This window comes from Oncorhynchus mykiss, chromosome 23 (genome assembly GCF_057628025.1).
Source record: "Oncorhynchus mykiss isolate SJ-2025 chromosome 23, ASM5762802v1, whole genome shotgun sequence".
Taxonomy (NCBI): domain Eukaryota; kingdom Metazoa; phylum Chordata; class Actinopteri; order Salmoniformes; family Salmonidae; genus Oncorhynchus; species Oncorhynchus mykiss.
Window position 1 is genome coordinate 29,691,360 of NC_143044.1, and position 24,703 is coordinate 29,716,062.

The 24,703-nt window shown below is 40.9% G+C and overlaps 1 protein-coding gene across 1 annotated transcript in view; it reads left to right on the forward strand.

The window, feature by feature from the left end:
• LOC110502713 (CUB and sushi domain-containing protein 1) overlaps positions 1-24,703 on the forward strand; it is a 500,827-nt gene that overhangs the window by 451,875 nt on the left and 24,249 nt on the right. Inside the window, exons 53-57 of the mRNA XM_090217249.1 lie at positions 263-436; positions 8,376-8,549; positions 15,685-15,873; positions 16,368-16,541; positions 16,882-17,064. Of these exons, the coding sequence (XP_090073375.1) occupies positions 263-436; positions 8,376-8,549; positions 15,685-15,873; positions 16,368-16,541; positions 16,882-17,064 (894 nt within the window). The remainder of the gene's footprint in view (positions 1-262; positions 437-8,375; positions 8,550-15,684; positions 15,874-16,367; positions 16,542-16,881; positions 17,065-24,703) is intronic.

Below are 24,703 nucleotides of genomic sequence, written 5' to 3' on the forward strand. Positions count from 1 at the left end.
ATTTCCCCCAAAAAAGACATTCGTTATTGGGGGAGGGAAGGATAAAATACATTTCTGTGTTACAGTATGTATTTTTATGTGTCAAAGTGACAAATGGTTATTACAGTCATGAGAATATTTTAAAGGATCTGTGTTAGGGAATAAGAAGAAAGTTTACGTAACAAATATACTTTTTCATGCCAATCCATACTAATATTGGACTATTTTATGTTTTATCTAACTGAAAATATTATGCAAATATTTGGTTTATTCTCCCTTCTAGCTGGCCACTGTGACTCCCCTGATCCAATCATCAATGGTCATATCAGTGGAGATGGCTCCAGTTATCGTGACACTGTTGTCTATCAGTGCAACCTGGGCTTTCGCCTTATTGGAACATCGGTTCGGATCTGTCAACAGGACCACAGATGGTCTGGACAAGCTCCTGTTTGTGTTCGTAAGTGCAATAACTTTTGTTTTTTAATTGTTCCTATCGATTCTCCCTTAACAATCAGAGATGTACAGGAATTATCCACCTTCAGGTGGTGGGCTGAAGCTTAAAAACGTGAAGCTGATTGATCCTTGTCAAGGGAGGAGCTGATTTTTTTATATGACAGTAAAACATTCTTATGATGACTGTAACATTTGTTGTCACCTTCAGTTCTTTCACACTTTCTCATAAAAAGTATACTTCAACACTGTCTTCTCAGGCAAATTTGCCAAAAAGCTGAACTTGGGACCAATCAGAACTCCTGTATATTCTCCACGTGATGAAGGCAGCCAATAGCCTGTTTCTATATAAGATGTAAACGCAGCCTCACATGTGTGATGAAATAAGATAAATATCTGTTTGAGTGCACTTGAAATATTCCATTGGGCACAGACTTCAATTCAATGTTTTCAGTTTTCCATGTTGGTTCAATGTAATTTCATTGAAATGACGTGGAAACAATGTTGATTCAACCAGTCTGTGCCCAGGGGGATGCAGCATGCCATACAAATTGTCTTGATCGTTTGAAGAAGTAACTTCGTTAATCACACGCCAGGCCTGGTATTCATAGATGACTTTGAAACGGCTTTTGTCACACCCTGATCTGTTTCACCTGTCTTGGTGACTGTTTGTACCCACCTCCAGGTGTCTCCTGTTTTCCCCATTAGTATCCAGTGTATTTATCCCTGTGTTTCCTGTCTCTCTGTGCCAGTTTGTCTTGTTTTGCCAAGTCCACCAGCGTTTCTCCTAGCTCCTATTTTTCCCAGTCTCTGTTTTTTCCTAGCCCTCCTGATTTTGACCCTTGCCTGTCCTGATGCCGAATCCGCCTGCTTGACCATTCTACCTGTTCTAACCTCGAGCTTGCCTATCCCCTGGTACTGTTTGGACTCTGACCTGTACACTGAACCCCTGCCTGTCCTGACCTCGAGCCTGCCTATGCCCTGGTACTGTTTGGACTTTTACCTGGTTTATGAACTCTCGCCTGTCCCCGACCTGCCTTTTGCCTACCCCTTTTGGTGTAATAAATATCCGAGCTCAACCATCTGCCTCCTGTGTCTGCATTTGGGGCTCGCCTTGTGCCCTTATAGCTTTTGATAAAATAAGACTGGAATTTATATATACAGCGCATTCTGAAAGTTTTTAGACCCCTTGACTTCCACATTTTGTAACATTACAGCCTTATTCTAAAATTGATTAAATACAATTTTTTACTCATCAATCTACTGTACATAATGACAAAGCAAAAACAGGTTTAGACAATTTTGCAAATACATTATTTTCAATAAATAAAAATACATTTACATAAATATTTAGATCCTTTGCTATGAGACTCGAAATTGAGCTCAGGTGCATCCTGTTTCCATTGATCATCCTTGAGATGTTTCTACAACTTGATTGGAGTCCACCTGTGGAAAATTAAACATGATTTGGAAAGGCACACACCTGTCTATATACTGTAGGGTCCCACAGTTGACAGTGCATGTCAGAGCAAAAACCAAGCCATGTGGTCGAAATAATTGTCCGTAGAGCTCCGTGACAGGGTACCTAAATATAATATAAGGTCCCACAGTTGACAGTGCATGTCAGAGCAATTGTCCGTAGAGCTACGAGATATGATTGTGTCGAGGCACAGATCTGGGGAAGAGTACCAACACATTTCTGCAGCATTGGAGGTCCCCAAGAATGCAGTGGCCTCCAACATTCTTAAATGGAAGACGTTTTTTAACCATAAAGACAATTCCTAGAGCTGGCTGCCCAGCTAAACTGAGAAATGGGGGTGATCCTTGGTCAGGGAGATGACCAACAACCTGATGGTCAGTCTGACAAAGCGCCAGAGTTCCTCTGTGGAGATGGGAGAACCTTCCAGAAGGACAACCATCTTTGCAGAACTCCACCAATCCTCGCTTTATGGTAGTGGCAAGATATGAGCCACTCACAGTAAAAGGCACCTGACAGCCCACTTGAAGTTTGCCAAAAGACACTTAAAGGACTCTGACCATGAGAAACAAGATTATATGGTCTGATGAACCCAAGATTAAACTCTTTGGCCTGAACTATTTGGCGTGCCAAGCATCACGTCTGGAGGAATCCTGGCACCATCCCTACGGTGAAGCATGGTGGTGGAAGCATCATGTTGTGGCTTTGGGACAAGTCTCTGAATGTCCTTGAGTGGCCCAGCCAGAGCCCGAACTTGAACTCGGTCGAACATCTCTGAAGAGACCTGAAAGTAGAAACTCCTCAAACAGTACCCGCAAAACACCAGTCCCAATGTCAACAGTGTAGAGGTGACTCTCCGGGATGCTTGTCTTCTAGGCAGAGTTGGAAAAAAAAACATATCTCAGACACGCCAATCTAAAGAAAATATTAAGATGGGCAAAAGAACACAGACACTGGACAGAGGAACTCTGCCTGGAAGGCCAGCATCCCGAATTCGGCTCTCCACTGTTGACGTAGAGACTGGTGTTTTGCGGTTACTATTAAATTAAGCTGCCAGTTGAGGACTTGTGAGGTGTCTGTTTCTCAAACTAGACACTAATGTACTTGTCCTCTTGCTCAGTTGTGCACAACGGCCTCTCATTCCTCTTTCTGTTCTGGATAGAGCCGGTTTTGCGCTGTTCTGTGAAGGTAGTAGTACACAGCGTTGCACGAGATCTTCAGTTTCTTGGCAATTTCTCGCATGGAATAGCCTTACGAGTTTCAGAAGAAATGTATTTGTTTCTAGCCATTTTGCGCCTATAATCGAACCCACAAATGCTGATGCTCCAGATACTCAACTGATATAAGGAAGGCCAGTTTTTGTTGCTTCTTTAATCAGAACAAAAGTTTTCAGCTGTGCTAACATAATTGCAAAAGGGTTTTCTGATGATCAATTAGCCTTTTAAAATGATAAACTTGGATTAGCTAACACAATGTGCCATTGGAACACAGGAGTGTGATCCATTTGATGTTATTTTAATGGACAAAATTGTGCTTTTTTTTTAAAAAAACGAGGGCATTTCTTAGTGACCCAAAACTTTTGAATGGTAGTGTATATATACAGTACCATTCAAAAGTTTGGACACACCTACTCATTCCAGGGTTTTTCTTTATTTTATTCTACATTTATGTATTTTATTCTACATTTATTATTTATGTGTTTTGTCTTGTCTAGGGTTTTTTGTAGATTTATGGGGTTGTGTTATTTTAGGTTTCTAGGTAAGTCTATGGTTGCCTGGATTGGTTCTCAATCAGAGGCAGGTGTTTATTGTTGTCTCTGATTGGGAACCATATTTAGGCAGCCAGATTCTTTGGGTATTTTGTGGGTGATTGTTTCCTGTCTTTGTGTTTTATGCACCAGTTAGGACTGTTACGGTTTTCACGTTTATTGTTTTGTAGTTTGTTCATGTTTGAGTTTTCTGATTAAAGAACCATGAACTATAACCACGTTGTGTTTTGGTCCGCCTCTCCTTCCTAGGAAGAAAGCCGTGACAATTGTAGAATAATAGTGAAGACATCAAAACTATGAAATAACACCTATGGAATCATGTCATAACCAAAAAAGTGTTCTACAAATAGTACAAAATAGCCACCCTTTGCCTTGAAGACAATTTATAACACTCTTTGCATTCTCTCAACCAGCTTCACCTGAAATGCATTTTCCCCCACATATGCTGAGCACTTGTTGGCTGCTTTTCCTTCACTCTGCGGTCCAACTCATCCCAAACCATCTCAATTGGGTTGAGGTCAGGTAATTGTGGAGACCAGGTCATCTGATGCAGCGCTCCATCACTCTCCTTCTTTGTCAAATAGCCCTTGCGCAGCCTGTAGGTGTGTTTTGTGTCATTGTCCTGTTGAAAAACAAATGATAGTCCCACTAAGTGCAAACCAGATCGGATGGCGTATCTCTGCAGAATGCTGTGGTAAAAAAATGCTGGTTAAGAGTGCCTTGAATTCTAAATAAATCACTGTCAGTGTCACCAGCAAAGCACCCCCACACCATCACAACTCATCCTTAATGCTTCACAGTGGGAACCACACAAGCGGAGATCATCTGTTCACCTACTCTGTGTTACAAAGACACGGCGGTTGGAACCAAAAATCTCAAATTTGGCTCATCAGATCAAAGGACAGATTTCCACCAGTCTAATGTCCATTGCTCGGGTTTCTTGTCCCAAGCAAGTCTCTTCTTCTTGGTGTCCTTTAGTAGTGGTTTCTTTGCAGGAATTCGACTATGATGGCTTGATTCACACAGTCTCCCCTGAACAGTTGAGGCTGAGATATGTCTGTTACTTGAACTCTTTCAAGCATTTATTTGGGCTGCTATTTCTGAGGCTGGTAACTCTAATGAACTTATCCTCTGCAGCAGAAGTAACTCTTGGTCGTCCTTTCCTGTGGCGATCCTCATGCGAGCCAGTTTCATCATATCGCTTGATGGTTTTTGCGACTGCATTTGAAGAAACTTTCAAAGTTCTTCAAATGTTCCGTATTTTCTGACCTTTATGTCTTTAAAGTAATGATTGACTGTCGTTTCTCTTTGCTTATTTGAGCTGTTCTTGCCATAATATGGACTTGGTATTTTACCAAATAGGGCTACCTTCTGTATAACACCTCTACCTTGTCACAACACAACTGATTGGCTCAAATGCATTAAGAAGGAAAGAAATTCCACAAATTAACTTTTAACAAGGCACACCTGTTAATTGAAATATATTCCAGGTGACTACATCATGAAGCTGGATGAGAGAATGCCAAGAGTGTGCAAAGCTGTCAAGGCAAAGGGTGGCTACTTTGAAGAATCTGAAATATATTCCATATGTGTTATTTCATAGTTTTGATCTCTTCACTATTATCCTACAATGTAAAAATAAAGAAAAACCCTGGAATGAGTAGGTGCTTCCAAACTTTTGATTGTTACTGTATATAGTTGAAGACAGAAGTTTACATACACTTACGTTGGAGTCATTAAAACTTGTTTTTCAACCGCTCCACAAATTGCTTGTTAACAACTATAGTTTTGGCAAGTCGGTTAGGACATCTACTTTGTGCATGCCACAAGTCATTTTTCCAGACAGATTATTTCACTTATTCACTGTATTACAATTCCAGTGGGTCAGAAGTTTACATACACTAAGTTGAATGTGCCTTTAAACAGCTTGGAAAATCCAGAAAATGATGTCATGGCTTTAGAAACTTCTGGTAGGCTAATTGACATAATTTGAGTCAATTGGAGTTGTACCTGTGGATGTATTTCAAGGCCTACCTTCAAACTCAGTGCCTCTTTGCTTGACATCATGGGAAAATCAGAAGATATCAGCCAAGACCTCAGAAAAAAAATTGTAGACTTCCACAAGTCAGATTCATCCTTGGGAGCAATTTCCAAATGCTTGAAGGTACCACGTTCATCTGTACAAACAATAGTACGCAAGTATAAACACCATGGGACCACGCAGCCGTCATACCGCACAGGAAGGAGACCCGTTCTGTCTCCTAGAGAGGAACGTACTTTGATACGAAAAGTGCAAATAAATCCCAGAACAACAGCAAAGGACCTTGTGAAGATGCTGGAGGAAACAGGCACAAAAGTATCTATATCCACAGTACAACAAGTCCTATATCTAGCTAGTGCTCCAAAACCGCCATAAAAAGCCACACTACGGTTTGCAACTGTACATGGGGACAAAGATTGTACTTTTTGGAGAAATGTCCTCTGGTCTGATGAAACAAAAATAGAACTGTTTGGCCATAATGACCATGGTTATGTTTGGAGGAAAAAGGGGGAGGCTTGCAAGCCTAAGAACACCATCCCAACCGTGAAGAACGGGATTGGCAGCATCATGTTGTGGAGGTGCTTTGCTGCAGGAGGGACTGGGGCACTTCACAAAATGCATGGCATCATGAGGAAGGAAAATGAGATGAATATATTGAAGGAACATCTCAAGACATCAGTCAGGAAGTTTAAGCTTGGTCGCAAATTGGTCTTCTAAATGGACAATGACCATAAGCATACTTTCAAAGTTGTGGCAAAATGGCTTAAGGACAACAAAGTCAATTGGAGTGGCCATCACAAAGCCCTGACCTCAACCCTGTAGAAAATTTGTGGGCGAATCTGAAAAAGAGTGTGCAAGCAAAGAGGCCTACAAACCTGACTCAGTTACACCAGCTCTGTTAGGATCAATGGGCCAAAATTCACCCAACTTGTTCTGGGATGCTTTTGGAAGGCTACGCGAAACGTTGGACCCAAGTTAAGCAATTTAAAGGCAATGCTACCAAATACTAATTGAGTGTATGTAAACTTCTGACCCACTGGGAATTTGATGAAAGAAATAATAGCTGAAATCAATAATTCTCTCTACTATTATTCTGACATTTCGCATTCTTAAAATAAAGTGGTGATCCTAATTGACCTAAGACAGGGAATTTTTACTAGGGTTAAATGACAGGAATTGTGAAAAACTGAGTTTAAATGTATTTATCTAAGGTGTATGTAAACCTCCGACTTCAACTGTATATGTTTTATATATTTACAAAATAATATATGGGGGATTGGAAATTATGCAGACAATTACATTGATGGAAGCCACAATCTATCTGCAATATTAAAGCTGATCCACCCTTTAAAAAATAACAATAATTAATAATCACATGATGTCAACGGCATCAAAATGTAAGAGTTGTTTTCCAACTTGTCATAAGCGTCCATTTTAAACAGTTGTATTTGTTATGTTCTCTATGTATTATTATTGTTGTGTGTTCTTTTTTACTCACCTGGGAGACACCATACCTGCTTGCGTTAAACAGTATTTATGTTAGCTCACGAATATGAGGAGAGATGTAGCTAGTACACCCAAGCAGTTTATAAAGAATCTAGCTAGTCTTGTTCGTCTACATAACAGTATTCAATCTTGAAATCGGAGTTCCTGAAGTTTCCCAGCCATAGGCCAGTTGGAGTGTGAATGTGAATTTACAGTATATAGGTGGTTTAAATGATTAGGCTAACTTTCCTACTTACCTTCTGAAAGTTGATGATGCCTATTTCCTGACAATCAATTATTGTACTATTAACAACGATTGAGTTTGCAAAATTACTTTACCTAATTGATTTTGGTAGCTAGCATCAGACTACAACGTTCGAGTTACAAACACTTAATAACAATAATTTGGACAATAGCTTCCAAAAACGTATTACAAAGAAGAAAAAAGCTTGCTACCTAGCCATAAAATAAATACATTTAAACTTACCCACCATGACAGCTAACAGCTGGGCTTCTTTGTTGGACATTGCCCAAGTCGTAACGTGGTTAAGCACATCGTGATTGACAGACAACACGGCCCATGTGAGCTGTCACCAACGAACCAGTGTAGAGTATACTGGTCTATTAGAAGAAACAGGTCCCACCACCAAGAACTCCTGCTCTCTCTCCAGGCTTGCAAATCGCTGTTTGCTCATGGTAGGGCGCTAAAGCAGTGCCAAAAGTCTGAGCGTGCAACATTTACATGCACGTTTTTTCCATGTTTACAACTCATCAGTTACATGTTTGAGAATGTATTTACAACTACAGATTATTATTTCATGTTCACAGCTTATCCTTAAGTACAGAAAACATGATTGGCAGACGTGATCAACAGAGATGGTACCTGGATAGTACACGAGTATTGATTGGTTTACTGTTAAGTACTTGGCAGTGTTTGCCTGTCCAGCTAGCGAACATAAAAGTAAGTATTTTTAAAACCATTTGCCATAACAAATGGAAATGTTCAGAAGAAAGAAATATACACAGTATGTAAAAAACAGCTCCTCCCTCACCAGAGATCGATCACCTCAAAAACTAAAGCAGATTCGATGCTTCGGCCCATTACCTACTTATTACCTAAATATCTCTACCAAACTATTTTTGCTCTCCCTTGGCTACCTCAAATGTTTTCATAGCCATTACCTGCGGTCACCCTGGAAACCCAACAAATGGTCGAACTAACGGCAGCGAGTTCAACCTGAACGATGTGGTAAACTTCACCTGCAGCAAAGGATATCTGTTGCATGGTTCATCAAGAGCCCAGTGCAGGATGAATGGACAGTGGAGCAACCCTCTTCCAGTCTGTAGAGGTAAGACACAGTAACAAATACATCCAAATGAATCACCTGTTAGGGCAACATACAGTAAATCCATTGTTTTTGTAAAAATTGCTCAAGCTTAGTAAACCTGGTTGGGAATCATTGATGAACAGCAATATTGAAACCTTGTCTCTGATTTTCAAGCAAATTTAAGTTAGGACTGAGACTGGATCACTCACTAACACTCAACACCTCTTGAAAAGCCATTCTGGTGTCTATCACATAACCTTTGTTTTTATTGTCCCGCTGAAAAATAACATTCTATCCCAGGGTTAGGCTTTCAGAAGACTGAAGCGGGTTTTCCTTTAACTTTTTACCTGGGCTTTGCTCCTTTCATATTGATTTTGATCCTGACAAACTCCACAGTACCTGCCAGTGACATGCATACCCATGACATGATGCTGCCGCAATGCTTGAAAGTACTACCGACTATGTCAATTAAATTTGTGGGTAAAGTGCATTCTTTATTTTGTATTACTAATATGTGCATGTCAATGTCTGTGCATTCATCTTACCCACTGTGTATTAGGTGATTTCCTGTTCCAGTGAGGTGATTTCAAATTCTAATGTAAAGGAACAAACCATATTACATTACAGCATATTTTCTGACACAAAGTAGGTGCATGTAGGCCAATCTTTGCAGATCAGTAATTAATCTGGTTATGTGCTTAATTAAGGAATGGTAAAATTGACAATAACAGTTATCCAGGACATCTTGTGCTGTGACTTTGACCTGGTTTTAACTATTTTCCAATTTAAAGGTCAAATAATGATGGATTTTGGTTACTATCCCCTCTTTGAATCAATGAAGAATAAAACAAGTGCAGTGGTAGTGTGACAGAATTTGCCCAATTTATGTAAAAATCACCTGGATTAATTTTCACTTTCAGATGATATATATCACTATCAGATTAAACGTTCTCTAAAGACCAAATGTCAATAATCACATTCATTTCTATGGAAAGAAGAGTTCTGCATGCTGAAAAAGTCAGGTACAACTAGGGGGGAAAAAAGTTGCATTTGTAAAGAAAATATCCTCATACACCTGCCACAACAATGGTCAGTCACTTCCTCTCTCAATTCGTTGAGTGTTCTTATAGTATGTCAATGTGCTCCCTGCTACTGACATGGTTCTATTTTATTTTTTAAGGCAATCTGCACTTCTACACTTTCACCCAGGATTCCTGTAGTATAGCCTTCCAACAATCACCTCAAGAGGGTTACCCCAATAAGGGTTTCTATTATAGGCAAGGAACAATAAATGTAATTTTATTAGTCAAATGCGCCGAATACAACAGGTGTAGTAGACCTTACAGTGAAATGCTTACTTACGAGCCCCTAACCAACAATGCAGTTAAAAAAATAAAAAAAATAAATAGAACAAGTAATTAAAGAGCAGCAGTAAAATAACAATAGCGAGAAAATATACAGGGGGGTACTGGTACAGAGTCAATGTGTGAGGGTGTTGGTTAGTCGAGGTAATTGAGGTAATATGTACAGTGGGGCAACTCCCTCCAAAGATTTTCTATGGGGTTGAGATCTGGAGACTGGCTAGGCCACTCCAGGACCTTGAAATGCTTCTTACGAAGCCACTCCTTCGTTGCCCGGGCGGTGTGTTTGGGATTATTGTCATGCTGAAAGACCCAGCCACGTTTCATCTTCAATGCCCTTGCTGATGGAAGGAGGTTTTCACTCAAAATCTCACGATACATGGCCCCACTCATTCTTTCCTTTACACGGATCATGGTCCCTTTGCAGAAAAACAGGCCCAAAGCATGATGTTTCCACCCCCATGCTTCACAGTAGGTATGGTGTTCTTTGGATGCAACTCAGCATTCTTTGTCCTCCAAACACGACGAGTTGATATTTTACCAAAAAGTTATATTTTGATTTCATCTGACCTTATGACATTCTCCCAATCTTCTTCTGGATCATCCAAATGCTCTCTAGCAAACTTCAGACGGGCCTGGACATGTACTGGCTTAAGCAGGGGGACACGTCTGGCACTGCAGGATTTGAGTCCCTGGCGGCGTAGTGTGTTACTGATGGTAGGCTTTCTTACTTTGGTCCCAGCTCTCTGCAGGTCATTCACTAGGTCCCCCCCGTGTGGTTCTGGGATTTTTGCTCACCGTTCTTGTGATCATTTTGACCCCACGGGGTGAGATCTTGCGTGGAGCCCCAGATCGAGGGAGATTATCAGTGGTCTTGTATGTCTTCCATTTCCTAATAATTGCTCCCACAGTTGATTTCTTCAAACCAAGCTGCTTACCTATTGCAGATTCTTCCCAGCCTGGTGCAGGTCTACAATCTTGTTATTGGTGTCCTTTGACAGCTCTTTGGTCTTGACCATAGGGTAGTTTGGAGTGTGACTGTTTGAGGTTGTGGACAGGTGTCTTTTATACTGATAACAAGTTCAAACAGGTGCCATTAATATAGGTAACGAGTGGAGGACAGAGGAGCCTCTTAAAGAAGAAGTTACAGGTCTGTGAGAGCCAGAAATCTTGCTTGTTTGTAGGTGACCAAATACTTATTTTCCACCATAATTTGCAAATAAATTCATAAAAAATCTTACAATGTGATTTTCTGGATTTTTCTCTAATTTTGTCTGTCATAGTTGAAGAGTACCTATGATGAAAATTACAGACCTCTCTCATCTTTTTAAGTGGGAGAACTTGCACAGTTGGTGGCTGACTAAATACTTTTTTGCCCCACTATACATGTAGGTAGAGTTATTAAAGTGACTATGCATAGATAACAACAGAGTGTAGCAGCGGTGTAAAAGGGGGGGTGGGGGGGGGGGGGGGGGGTAGCCATAGTCTGGGTAGCCATTTGATTAGATGTTCAGGAGTCTTATGGCTTGGTGGTAGAAGCTGTTTAGAAGCCTCTTGGACCTAGATTTGGTGCTCAGGTACCGCATGCCGTTCGGTTGCAGAGAGAACATTTTATGACTAGGGTGGCTGGAGTCTTTGACAATTTTTTAGGGTATTTTTCTGACACCACCTGGTATAGAGGTCCTGGATGGCAGGAAGCTTTGCCCCAGTGATGTACTGGGCCGTACGCACTACCCTCTGTAGTGCCTTGCGGTCAAGGTTTTCATACCAGGCAGTGATGCAACCAGCAACCAGATGCTCCCGATGGTGCAGCTGTAGAACCTTTTGAGGATCTGAGGACCCATGCCAAATCTTTTCAGTCTCCTGAGGGGGAATGCTTGGACCATGTTAGTTTGTTGTTGATGTGGACACCAAGGAACTTGAAGCTCTCAACCTGCTCCACTACAATCCCGTCGATAAGAATGGGGCTGTGCTCGGTCCTCTTGTTCCTGTAGTCCACAATCATCTCCTTTGTCTTGATCACAATGAGGGAGAGGTTGTTGTCCTGGCACGACATGGCCAGGTCTCTGACCTTCTCCCTATAGGCTGTCTCGTCATTATCGGTGATCAGACTTACCACTGTTGTGTCATTGGCAAACCTAATGATGGTGTTGGAGTCGTGCCTGACTGTGCTGTCATGAGTGAACAGGGAGTACAGGATGGGACTGAGCACGCACCCCTGAGGGGCCCCTGTGTTGAAGAACAGCGTGGCGGATGTGTTGGTACCTACCTTTACCACATGGGGCGGCCCGTCACGAAGTCCAGGATCCAGGTGCAGAGGGAGGTGTTTAGTTCCAGTGTCCTTAGCTTATTGATGAGTTTTGAGGGCACTATGGTGTTGAACGCTGAGCTGTAGTCAATTAATAGCTTTGTCACATAGGTGTTCCTTTTGTCCAGGTGGGAAAGGGCAGTGTGGAGTGCAATAGAGATTGCATCATCTGTGGATCTGTTAGGGCTCTTTGCAAATTGGTGTGGGTCTAGGATTTCTGGGATAATGGTGTTGATGTGAGCCATGACCAGCCTTTCAAAGCACTTCATAGCTACAGACGCGAGTGCTACGGGTTGGTAGTAATTTTGGCTGGTTATCTTAGTGTTTTTGGGCACAGGGACTATGGTAGTCTGCTTAAAACATGTTGGTATTACAGACTTGGACAGGGAGATTTTTAAAATGTCAGTGAAGACACTTTCCAGTTGGTCAGTGCATGCACTGAGTATACGTCCTGGTAATCTGTCTGGCCCTGCGGCCTTGTGAATGGGCACTGAGAGCATGATCACACAGTCTTCCGGAACAGCTGGTGCTCTCATGCATGTTTCAGTGTTATTTGCCTCTAAGCGAGCATCGAAGTTGTTTAACTCATCTGGTAGGCTCGTGTCACTGGGCAGCTCTCGGCTGTGCTTCCCTTTGTAGTCTGTAATGGTTTGCAGGCCCTGCCACATCCGACGAGCGTCAGAGCCGGTGTAGTACGATTTGATCTTGGTCCTGTATTAACGCTTTACCTGTTTGATGGTTCGTCAGAGGCCATAGCGGGATTTCTAATAAGTTTCTGGGTTAGAGTTCTGCTCCATGAAAGCGGCAGCTCTAGCCTTTAGCTCAGTGTGGATGTTACCTGTAATCCATGGCTTCTGGTTGGTGTATATACGTACAGTTTCTGTGGGGACGACGTCATCGATGCACTTATTGATGAAGCCAATGACTGATATGGTGTACTCCTCAATGCCATAGGAAAAATCCTGGAACACATTCCAGTCTGTGCTAGCAAAACAGTCCTGTAGCTTAGCATCTGCTTTTTTATTTAATTTTTTATGAATCTAGTCACTGGTGCTTCCTGCTTTAATTTTTGCTTGTAATCAAGAATCAGGAAGATATAATTATGGTCAGATTTGTCAAATGGAGGGTGAGGGAGAGCTTTGTATGCTTCTCTGTGTGTGGAGTAAAGGTGGTCAGAGTTATTTTCCCTCTGGTTGCACATTTAACATGCTGATAGAAATTTGGTAAGACTTCCCTGCATTAACGTCCCCAGCCACTAGGAGCGCCGCCTCTGGGTGAGCATGTTCCTGTTTGATAATGGCGGAATACAGCTCATTGATTGCAGTCTTAGTGCCAACATCAGTGCTGGCTGGTTATACAGCATATAACCAGCCAGCAGTATGTTGATAATGTCGTGTTTCAGCCACGACTCCGTGAATCATAAGATATTACAGTTTTGAATACAAGTATTATGCACTATTTTAAAGATACAATTCTCGTTAATCCAGCCACAGTGTCTGATTTCAGCAAAAGCTCCACAAACGATTATGTTAGGTCACCACAAAGTCACAGAAAAACGCAGCCATTTTTCCAGCCAAAGAGAGGAGTCACAAAAAGCACAAATAGAGATAAAATTCATCACTAACCTTTGATGATCTTCATCAGATGACACTCATAGGATTTGTTACACAATACATGCATGTTTTGTTCGATAAAGTGCATATTTATATCCAAAATCAAATTTTACATTGGCGTGTTATGTTCAGTAGTTCCAAAACATGCAGTGATTTTGCAGAGAGCCACATCAATTCACAGAAATACTCATTATAAATGTTGATGAAAATTCAAGTGTTATGCATGGAACTTTAGATACACTTCTCCTTAATGCGACCGCTGTGTCAGATTTAAAAAAAACTAAAGCATATCATGCAATAATCTGAGTACGGAGCTCAGAGTCCAAACCAGCCAAAATAAATATCCGCCATGTTGCGCAGTCTACATTAGTCAGAAATAGCATTATAAATATTCACTTACCTTTGATGATTTGTTCGATAAAGTTAATCATTTATGTTCAAATAGCTTCCTTTGTTAGGGCGTTTGGTACACAAATCCAAACGCGCGTTCAGGTCCGGCCAAACCTCAGACGAAAAGTTCAAAACGTTATATTACAGGTCGTAGAAACTTGTCAAACTAAGTATAGGATCAATCTTTAGGATGTTTTATCATAAATGTTCAAAAATGTTCCAACCGGAGAATTCCATTGTCTGTAGAAAAGCAATGGAACGAGAGCTACCTCTCGTGAATGCACGTGACTGAGATCGAGGCTGCTGCCAGACCTCTGACTCATTCCCCTCTCATTCTGCCCCCCTTCACAGTAGAAGCCTGAAACAACGTTCTAAAGACGGTTGACATCTAGTGGAAGCGTTAGGAAGTTCAAAACGACCCATATCCCACTGTGTATTCGATAGGGGCTGAGTTAAAAAACTACAAACCTCAGATTTCCCACTTCCTGTCTTGATTTTTTCTCAGGTTTTTGCCTGCCATATGAGTTCTGTTATACTCACAGACATCATTCAAACAGTTTTAGAAACTTCAGAGTGTTTTATATCCAATAGTAATAATAATGTACATATATTAGCATCTGGGACTGAGTAGGAAGCAGTTTACTCTGGGCACGCTTTTCATCCAAAATAGAAAATGCTTCCCCCTATCCCAAAGAAGTTCAAGGAAATCAAGGATTCTGACAGTTCGTGGTCAGTTATCACAGTTCCGATGTCCAGAAGTTATTTTTGGTCATAAGAGACGGTAGTAGCAATATTATGTACAAAATCATTTAAAATGTAAGTTACAAACAACGTAAAGAAACAAACAAAAACACAATTGGATAGGAACACGTCAGCCTTCTAAAACGTCAGCCTTCTCCGGTGCCTTCTCCGGTGTTTTAGGAATAAGAGTTTTTGGCACCTGCCAACAGCAGGTGCTAATTATCAATTGTTTTATATTTTTTTCATCCCTCTTTTCCCCAGGGCTTAATTGACTGCCAGGGCATTGGCAGCTGTCACTGAGGGAAAGCAATCTGTTTTTTTCCCTTGGACATTACTTTAACTTAATGCATTTTTTGTTGTTGAAGGGCAATAGCTGAAAACAATGTTCAGCCAACTCAGAGGCAAGAGGTGCAACTTATTGTTACTGGGGCTTCCTGTCCTGCTGGTTTTACATTTTGTGACAAGGGAATCTGAACTAAACTGAAACTGCATATCAACCCACATGAATGACATTGTTACATAGTTATTAGATCAACTTTATGTCAAATGCTATTGACTGTAGAAACATGAGAGAAGCTTACACACTGTTTAAGTATATATTAAAAAGCATGAATGGGTTGATTGAAATGACTCAGAACTTGAACAATAACCCTGCTATTCAAGCTTTCTCATTGATTTCCCTTCTCTTCTCACTCTTGGTTTCACTGTCAGGCGTTAAGCATTCGGTTGATTTTATCTTGCAGTGGTAAACTGCTCCGATCCAGGCTTTGTGGAGAATGCCATTCGTCACCCGCAGCAGCGTTTCCCCGAGAGCTTCAACTATAGAACCAGTGTGATGTATCACTGCAAGAGGGCCTTCTATCTGCTCGGCTCATCACTTCTCACCTGTCAGTCAAACGGCCTCTGGGACAGATCACTTCCTAAGTGCCTTTGTGAGTAATATGCTAGGATTGTCTTGATCAGGGTACAAGAAGTGGCAGAGGTGGAATCTGGGTCCCACTTCGTGTGGTTAGTCACTGTTGTAGAATGATAGAAAGTGTGAAATGTACCATTCTTATAGTGGGGAGAATATGGGGATGGTGCAAGGGATTTGTGAAGAATTTATATTGATAGTGTTTGAAAATAAATAATATAGAAACATTATGTCTTTGCTGACAATGTCATATGTAGTGTTAATGTTTGTGATAAAAGGTGGGTTGTAGGAGAAGTGGTAGTAGTAGTAGTAGTGGGAGTAGTAGTAGTAGTAGTAGTAGCAGCAGCAGGAGCGGGAGTAGTATGAGTAGTAGTGGGAGTAGTAGTAGGTAAACAACTAACATGTAATTGTGGTAGTAGCTAACACTGAAGGCACAAGAACAATGGCGTATATCCATGATCAACTGAGTATCAACTGTCCTCTCTGAACTTTTTCTCTCCATTTCATCTGAAGCTATTTCCTGTGGTGATCCTGGCACACCACCCCAAGCTGTCATGTCAGGCAGGAAGTTCACCAACGGCGGCGTGCTCCATTATACCTGTAGCCAGGGCCGAGTGCTGATTGGGAACGCCACGCGCTACTGTCAGGAGGACGGACGCTGGAGTGGGTCACCACCCTACTGCTCAGGTATTTCCATCAGCAGGGGCCTACCACTCTGCCAACCAGGGGCGACCTGAAGGCTCTAAGGGTGCACAGAAATACCACAGGTCAACAGGTTTCAGGGATGTCAAACCGAGCGTGAAAAGCTATGGATTTCTGTGGATTTTTCATGTGTGGTAGCTAGAGATGTAAGATGCAAGCACTCTGGGTAGAGCCTTGGTAGCCTTTCATTTTAGTTAAAAGGGAGGGGGAAAAGCTATTTCCATCTCAGAAAACAGGCTAGAGTGACTGATATGAGCTTCCTATGGGACTGCTTTGGTGAGGGATGGCTGTTTGAGTGTTGGATATTTTCTCTCTCCCTCGTGAGGTGGTAGTTCCGGGGAGTGCGGTGACCCTGGAATCCCACCTCACGGCTCCAGGCTAGGGGAGAGGTTCCAGCTGAAGAGCCTGCTGCGATTCACCTGTGATGCCGGTTTTTCCCTGAGTGGCTCACCTGAGAGGACCTGCCTCCACAATGGCTCCTGGAGTGGCACCCAGCCAGTCTGTGAAGGTGAGTCCCCTGCCATATACAGTATAATCAACTACTATACCTGTAGATACATTATTAACTGTGACAATGACTCCCTTGACTGGGAATGAGCATAATCTGGGCATCATTGAGGGCTGATAAGGCAGTGTCATGGTTCGCCTTGTCGGACTGTTTTAATGATCAGTTCTATTGCAAAAAGGAAATATTTTAGATTGTATGGCATTGCACAAATAATTGCTATTTAATTGGAAAATCAATGACGAGAACATTGCATGTCTGTGCAATGCAGGGATTTTTTCATACTCACTTTTTCATAATTATGATAAACAGTACAACTACTCAAGTATGATACATTATAATAACAGTTAAACTGGCTATTTGACAGATTTACTGGTTGCTATAAATGCAACATTTTCATACTCACTTGTCTGAATTTAGGACTCATTGATGTATGCATAGGTTAGGAGTCCTACACAGACAACCCGCCACCGGTAATGCAGTGTACGATAATTCATTGCTTTAATGCACATTTTCAGAAAGGATTGCTCCACCTATTATAGTCTGCAATTACCTTAATGCTCAGCCATTTTGGGAGGAATTCAAAAGAGGAGAACCCAGGGTTATTTCTGGCACTGTTTAATTCATCGGTTGAAAAATGAAGAGGGAACCTTGAGTGAAACCAGGAGGGATGCTTATTGGCACATTCATATGAAGTATAAAATACCTACACACATTATGTACAAAAGGTATGCACATGTGGGTGTACTGAATATCTAAGCTGATCAGGGTTGGGGTCAATTCATAAAGTAAACTAAATTCAAATTCCAAATGTTCCACATTGAAAAGTTTTGAAGATAATTGGAATTGGAATTTCAATGTACTCCCTGAATTTACTGGAATTTTAAATAGAATTTATCAATATTTAAAAAAAAATCTTAAATGAAGAACGTCTTAAACTATGTCTCATCGGCCAACAACATTGATTGAGCTTTATGTCTCTGTAATCCAAGAATCAAATACAAAGAATTAGTAAAAATCTAATGAATTATGACCGTCATTATTATGTATGCTCAATATAAAGCATATCGTAGCGTGCCTTAAGATTGTGGGTAATTATGGGTTCCTTGTTTTCAGGTTATGTTGTTTCTCATTCCTATGTATGTTTTGGTGTTGAGGTTGTTATGAATTCTTCAGCTCTTAGTTGCTCTGTTGTCTGTTTCTTATTTTAACCCAGTTATCATCAGTGTTGTCTGTTAGATGGGGTCGGATCCCCTATGCTAAGTGTTGGTTGACATTAGCATTTATTCTTTTGCATTACCTAGTAGTTAATGTATCGCTTAGATAAAGATACATTATTACCAGGGGTGTTTGACTATGCCATTTAGCCCCTAACCCTAAACATAATTAATGTAATACAGATATTTGTTTTGCCCATGTAAGCCTGAGTGGTTAATGGATTGTCTACTATCTGAAATCAGCATGGCACAACCTTCAAGGGGTATTTACCTTTCATCCAAGCTGAAGGAATTCCTCTCTGATACATCTGTCAGAGAACACTATATATTTTAAAGAATGCCCTGGTGGATTACTCCGTCTCCTTCCACCTTTCCTTCCATCCTTCATTCCGTTATTCATCGTTTTTATTTTCTTCATTAGGTCAGTTTTTGTGCATTTCTATATTTATAAATGTATTATTAATCATAGTTATTCAGTCTTCACGGCAACAGTACAAAGTACAAAGTGAGATAAGCCCGCAGATTGCTTACAGGAGATCAATAACGCTGCATTATTTAGAGGTCATTCATAATTGACGATGGTTTAACGGTTGCTATAAGGGAGTTGAGACGGATCACTGCTTGGGTGATGCAAAGTGGATGGCGGCACACTATTTCTGTGATACAATGATGCTGTGCCCAGGTACTAAATGCAAATTCTCATGCACAGGGGGACCACAACACTGCTGTCACTTGGGAAATAATTACTTTGACGACCACCTAATTGGCAGCACCTGATGTGCTTATCAACAAGGCTCAGCACCTGGACAAGGTTGCTGCTGCCCCCTGGATGAATGACGTGTGGAAGGGGTAGAGAGCTGTAGTGTGCTATTTAAACTACCTAACCTATTCCCTAACGGTTGGGGAAATACATATGGCCACAGCAGTCTCCCTGAGGGACTTCATTAACTCTTTATTGGTCCCCTTATTCTCTATATAAAGTGGTTACATTCTTATGGGAAGCTGTACATGGGTATTTGCTTCCTTTAACCTACTGAGTATCCTGTTGCAGCCTTGAAGTGATATGTCTACACAGAGATAATGCTAAACATTCTTATCAACATGAATAATTAGCAGAGTTCACTGCTCTTAAATGCTCAGCTATTGGCTTTTCTATGACTTGAGCTAATGAGAATACGCTCAATCAACCCTAATTGAGTCATAAATACTCAAAGATTGCACTGTAGCATAAGCCCCAGATATTCCCGCTGTAATCAAAAGCATTCATTGCATTTTGAGATCAGCACTTGTGTACATTTGCCATTCACTTTTACATGGGGGAAAGTGGAGAGCATATTTCCTCACAATGTATGTTACGCTTTGACTGATCCCTCTTTGATTAATGCCCTCTGAAGATTCCCATGCTGCTGGTTCTCCCCTACTGTAAACAAAGATGAAACTGCTTGTGCGGTATTGAGAGTATTTAAGCAGGCTGTGTGAGTGAAAGCTCTGAAAGCTCTATTCATGTGAGTCGTGTGGTCATTTGTTGTCATATGTCCCCAATGCCTCATTATTTATGGGATGGACTTGTTGTTCCCAATTAACGTAATTGGTTTTTAAAGACGATATCTATCACTGTTTACACAGGCAGCCCAATTCTGATTCTCTTTTCAGTAATTGATCTTTTGACCAATTAGATCAGCTTTTAAAAAGATTTGATGTGAAAAGATCTGATGTGATTGGTCAAAAGACCAATTAGTGGAAAAAATATCAGAATTGGGCTGCCTGTGTAAATACAACCTTTGAGAGTGAGGATCCCATTTAATTTATAGCCTTCTAAAATGCCACTCCAGGTCATTGACAAAGGCTGATACATTTCATTAAAAAGCTTTAACTAATTGGATCAAATCAATAAGTATTTGATTTTAATGTCTTGTTTCTGTTAGATTACAATTAAGTTGATGGGTTGGTCAGCACCTGTAAAATATATTGTACTGAAGAACGATTGGACTTATTATGGGAGTAGATGCATTTCCTTTTATCCACAACCATAGTCAAGAGAGTATGACTTTCATGGTTGCAAGTGACTTTAATCAATTAGACCCCAATATAATTCTAGAATGCTGCTGTAGATTACTGAGAATTTTAAAGATAAAGCACATTTTCTCAAACATTTCAAACAAACAGACATAGCTCAAAAACAAAGACATAGCCTAAAAACAAAAATGACAATTACAAGTTAACTTAGTTTTAAAGAGCACAACCTCTTCTATAATATGACACCATATAGGCCTCATGAGTGGCGCAGCGGTCTAAGGCACTGCATTGCATTCTGTGGCCGCGAGTCCCATAGGACAGCGCACAATTGGCCCAGCGTCGTCCGGGTTAGGGGAGGGTTTGGCCGGTGGGGCTTCACTTGACTCATCGCACTCTAGCGACTCTTTGTGGCGGGCTGTGCGCCTGCAGGCCGGGCCCTGCCGGCTGACCCCGGTCGCAGGTTGAATGGTGTTTCCTCTGACACATTGGTGCGGGTTAATGTTTCGGAGAACACATGGGGAGTTGCAGCGTTGAGATAAAATCGAAAATTAGGGGGAAAAAAGGGGGTAAAATACAAAATATGTCAATGGCAATAACATTAATGTTGTCTTCCATTGTGTAAAGACACTGACTATCAAAAAAGTATTAACACTCAACACACCAAAAACACCTAGTGTATTTAAATTGTGGTAAATTTGACTAAATTACTCGCTCTAAATGTACCAAGTATAATATACTATACTTAAAAAATATATATACATATAACAAATGTACACATTTATCCAAAATGTGACCAGAGGACAATGTTCAGAAAGTATTTCAAAACCCACACATTGTAGGCTATTTGATTTGAAACTATTCTTACTTCTGTAACAATGTAAAAATTCCAACAACTATTCAGAGACCATTTCAAAATGTAGTTAACCTCTCTCAATAAGATTTAGTACCTCCTCGCCTGACATAAAATGTAGAACTAATAGCCTACTTTGACAACAATTCAGTGAATGCAACAAATATTAGATAGAGACAGATAAAGAGAGATGATACAAAACACAACAACTGTTCAGAGACTATTTTAAAAAGTACACAATTTCCCTAAAAGATTTGAAGGTCAAATTCATATTTCACATGGTCACTTTAGTGTTTGCATTTAGCCTGCAATATGTCATGGAACTTCTGGAAGCACGGCCCCATCCTGGAATGTGGCACAGAACACGTAGCGCACCCAAAGAAGGTTTCTACATCTTCCACTCTTTGGCCTGCGTCCACCCCGGATGCGCACCACACACCCTCTCTTGTGCCCTTCAAACTTCGCCTGCTTTCAAATTGTGAGTCCACACGCCCTAACACCACATTATTGGCTTCCCTCTTCTTGTTATTGTAGCCATATCACAAAGTGAATGCACAAGCTGCATTTTGAATGCCTTCAGGAACCAGTGCCTGCAGTTTCTGAGCGACCTTTGCAGCGTCCCCGACACAATGTACGCATTTATGATGACAATGCTGAGCATCCCCCAAAACACATACTCCCACCATTTTATGCCCGTGCGTCCAAAATTGTAATAGTTCCATAGTTGGTCAAGGTGGTCAACCCTGCCCATTTTATTGGTGTAATCCATTAAAATCTCTGGCACAGATATAAGTTCCTACCACATTTGAAATACAACTCCAAAACCCCTGCCACAAGGGTGAATGGTGGGACCTAGGGCAGACAATGGAAACGTAGGCTCCCCTCTCATGTGTGCTCTCCCTCTTCCCCTACCTCTTCCTCCTCCTCTCCCCCTGGTTCTTCCTCTCCCTGCTTCTTCCTCTCCCTCCTTCCCTCCCTCTTCCTCCTCCTCTCCCTCAAGCTATGGTCCAATGGATTGATTATCATATTATGAGCAATAAGATCTGCTCTTTTAGTCTACAAACGGTGTCAGTGGAGGAGGTGTTAAAACTATTGAAGTCATTACCTAATGGTAAATCTACAGGTTATGGTCTTATAAACATTTTTTTGCTTCGCTGTGCTGCTCCCCAGATTGCAGTTCCACTGAGATAAATATTTAATTGGTCTCTGGAAAAGGGGATGTTTGCAAATGTATGGAAGCATGCGAAACTGTGTCCTATTCCGAAAGACAGCAAAGAACCCATTACTCCTGCCAATAGTCGACCAATTAGTCTACTCCCTACACTCATCAGTAAGATATTGGAGGGTATTGTGAGTGGACAAATGTGGGAGTACATGGAAAAGAATGATCTGATTACAGCCAATCAGCATGCTTATCGCAAAAACCATTCCACTACCACTGCATTGGTTGACATGACTGACCAGTGGCTCAATGCTATGGATAATGGCAAATTTGTAGGTTTACTATTTTTAGATTTCAGTGCAGCATTTGATTTAGTGGATCATGAAATAATTTTGACAAAATTAATGCATTATGGTTTTAAGGAGGTAGCATTGAATTGGGTACAGTCATATCTGTGGGTCGGCAGGGTTCCTAGTGGTTAGAGCTTTGGAATAGTAACCGAAAGGTTTCATGTTCAAATCCCCGAGCTGACAAGGTACAAATCTGTTGTTCTGCCCCTGAACAGGCAGTTAACCCACTGTTCCTAGGCTATCATTGAAAATAAGAATTTGTTCTTAACTGACTTGCCTAGTAAAATAAAAATAAAATATCTAACTGACAGGAAATGGTCCACCTATATGGTTCAATGGTTCATTTTCTTTCCCTAATGTGTTAAACTGTGGAATACCGCATGGCAGCTGCCTTGGGCCACTTCTTTATTTAATATATACCAACCCTATTGGTTGAAACTCAATCTACTATATTTGCAGATGATACTACAATTTATGCAGCAAGACAATCGGTTCAACAGGTACAGCAGGCTTTACAAGGAGCTTTGGAGAATATCAGGAAGTGGGTTTGCCAACTAGGAAAAGGCCAAAACAGCATGGGATACAATTAAGTATGGGAGGAGTACAAATTGAAGATGTGGCAGAAACCAAACTATTCGGAGTACAGCTAGACAACTGCTTATCATGGTCGTCTCAAATAACTAATCTACGTTAAAAAAAATATATATTAAAACAGCATGCATAATCAGAAGGATAGCTAAATATTTACCAGGAAAAATTATTCAGCAAATAACAGAAGCATTAATTGAGAGTCAGGTGAACTACTGTTCGGTGGTCTGGGGAAATGCATCATCAAGTGAAGTTAGGAGGCTGCAGAATGCACCGAATAAAGCAGCAAGGATTGTTTTAAGGTGGAGATATGGTTCTTCTGTTGCAGTCATGCGTAGTGTTCCCGGTTGGTAATCAATCGACAAGGTAATTTAAAAAAAACATGCTTGTTTTATAATATACATCATTTAAAATGGCCAAGTTCTATTCAAAACTGTATTCAGTTGGTAAGAGATAGATGTTCCGTAAATACTAGGAATAGATTGTCCACCATCTACGCGTTATCCAGACAGAAAAGAGAAATAGGCAAAAGAACATTTCGATTTAGAGCAATACAGAAATTGAATAAATTAACTGAGCAAACTAATGGGGATCCTGATAAACCTTTCAATATATAAATTTAAACATTATTTTAAAACAATTAAAATATAGTATATAGAAATGTTGTGGGACTATAGTAGATGATTTTTAGATTGAGTATTTATTGGGTCATTATGCTAGTATATTGTGTACAGTGGGGCAAAAAAAGTATTTAGTCAGCCACCAATTGTGCAAGTTCTCCAACTTAAAAAGATGAGAGAGGCCTGTAATTTTCATCATAGGTACACTTCAACTATGACAGACAAAATGAGAAAAACAAATCCAGAAAATCACATTGTAGGATTTTTAATGAATTTATTTGCAAATTATGGTGGACAATAAGTATTTGGTCAATAACAAAAGTTTATCTCAATACTTTGTTATATACCCTTTGTTGGCAATGACAGAGGTCAAACGTTTTCTGTAAGTCTTCACAAGGTTTTCACACACTGTTGCTGGTATTTTGGCCCATTCCTCCATGCAGATCTCCTCTAGAGCAGTGATGTTTTGGGGCTGTTGCTGGGCAACACAGACTTTCAAATCCCTCCAAAGATTTTCTATGGGGTTGAGATCTGGAGACTGGCTAGGCCACTCCAGGACCTTGAAATGCTTCTTACGAAGCCACTCCTTCGTTGCCCGGGCGGTGTGTTTGGGATCATTGTTATGCTGAAAGACCCAGCCACGTTTCATCTTCAATGCCCTTGCTGATGGAAGGAGGTTTTCACTCAAAATCTCACGATACATGGCCCCATTCATTCTTTCCTTTACACGGATCAGTCGTCCTTTTCCCTTTGCAGAAAAACAGCCCCAAAGCATGATGTTTCCACCCCCATGCTTCACAGTAGGTATGGTGTTCTTTGGATGCAACTCAGCATTCTTT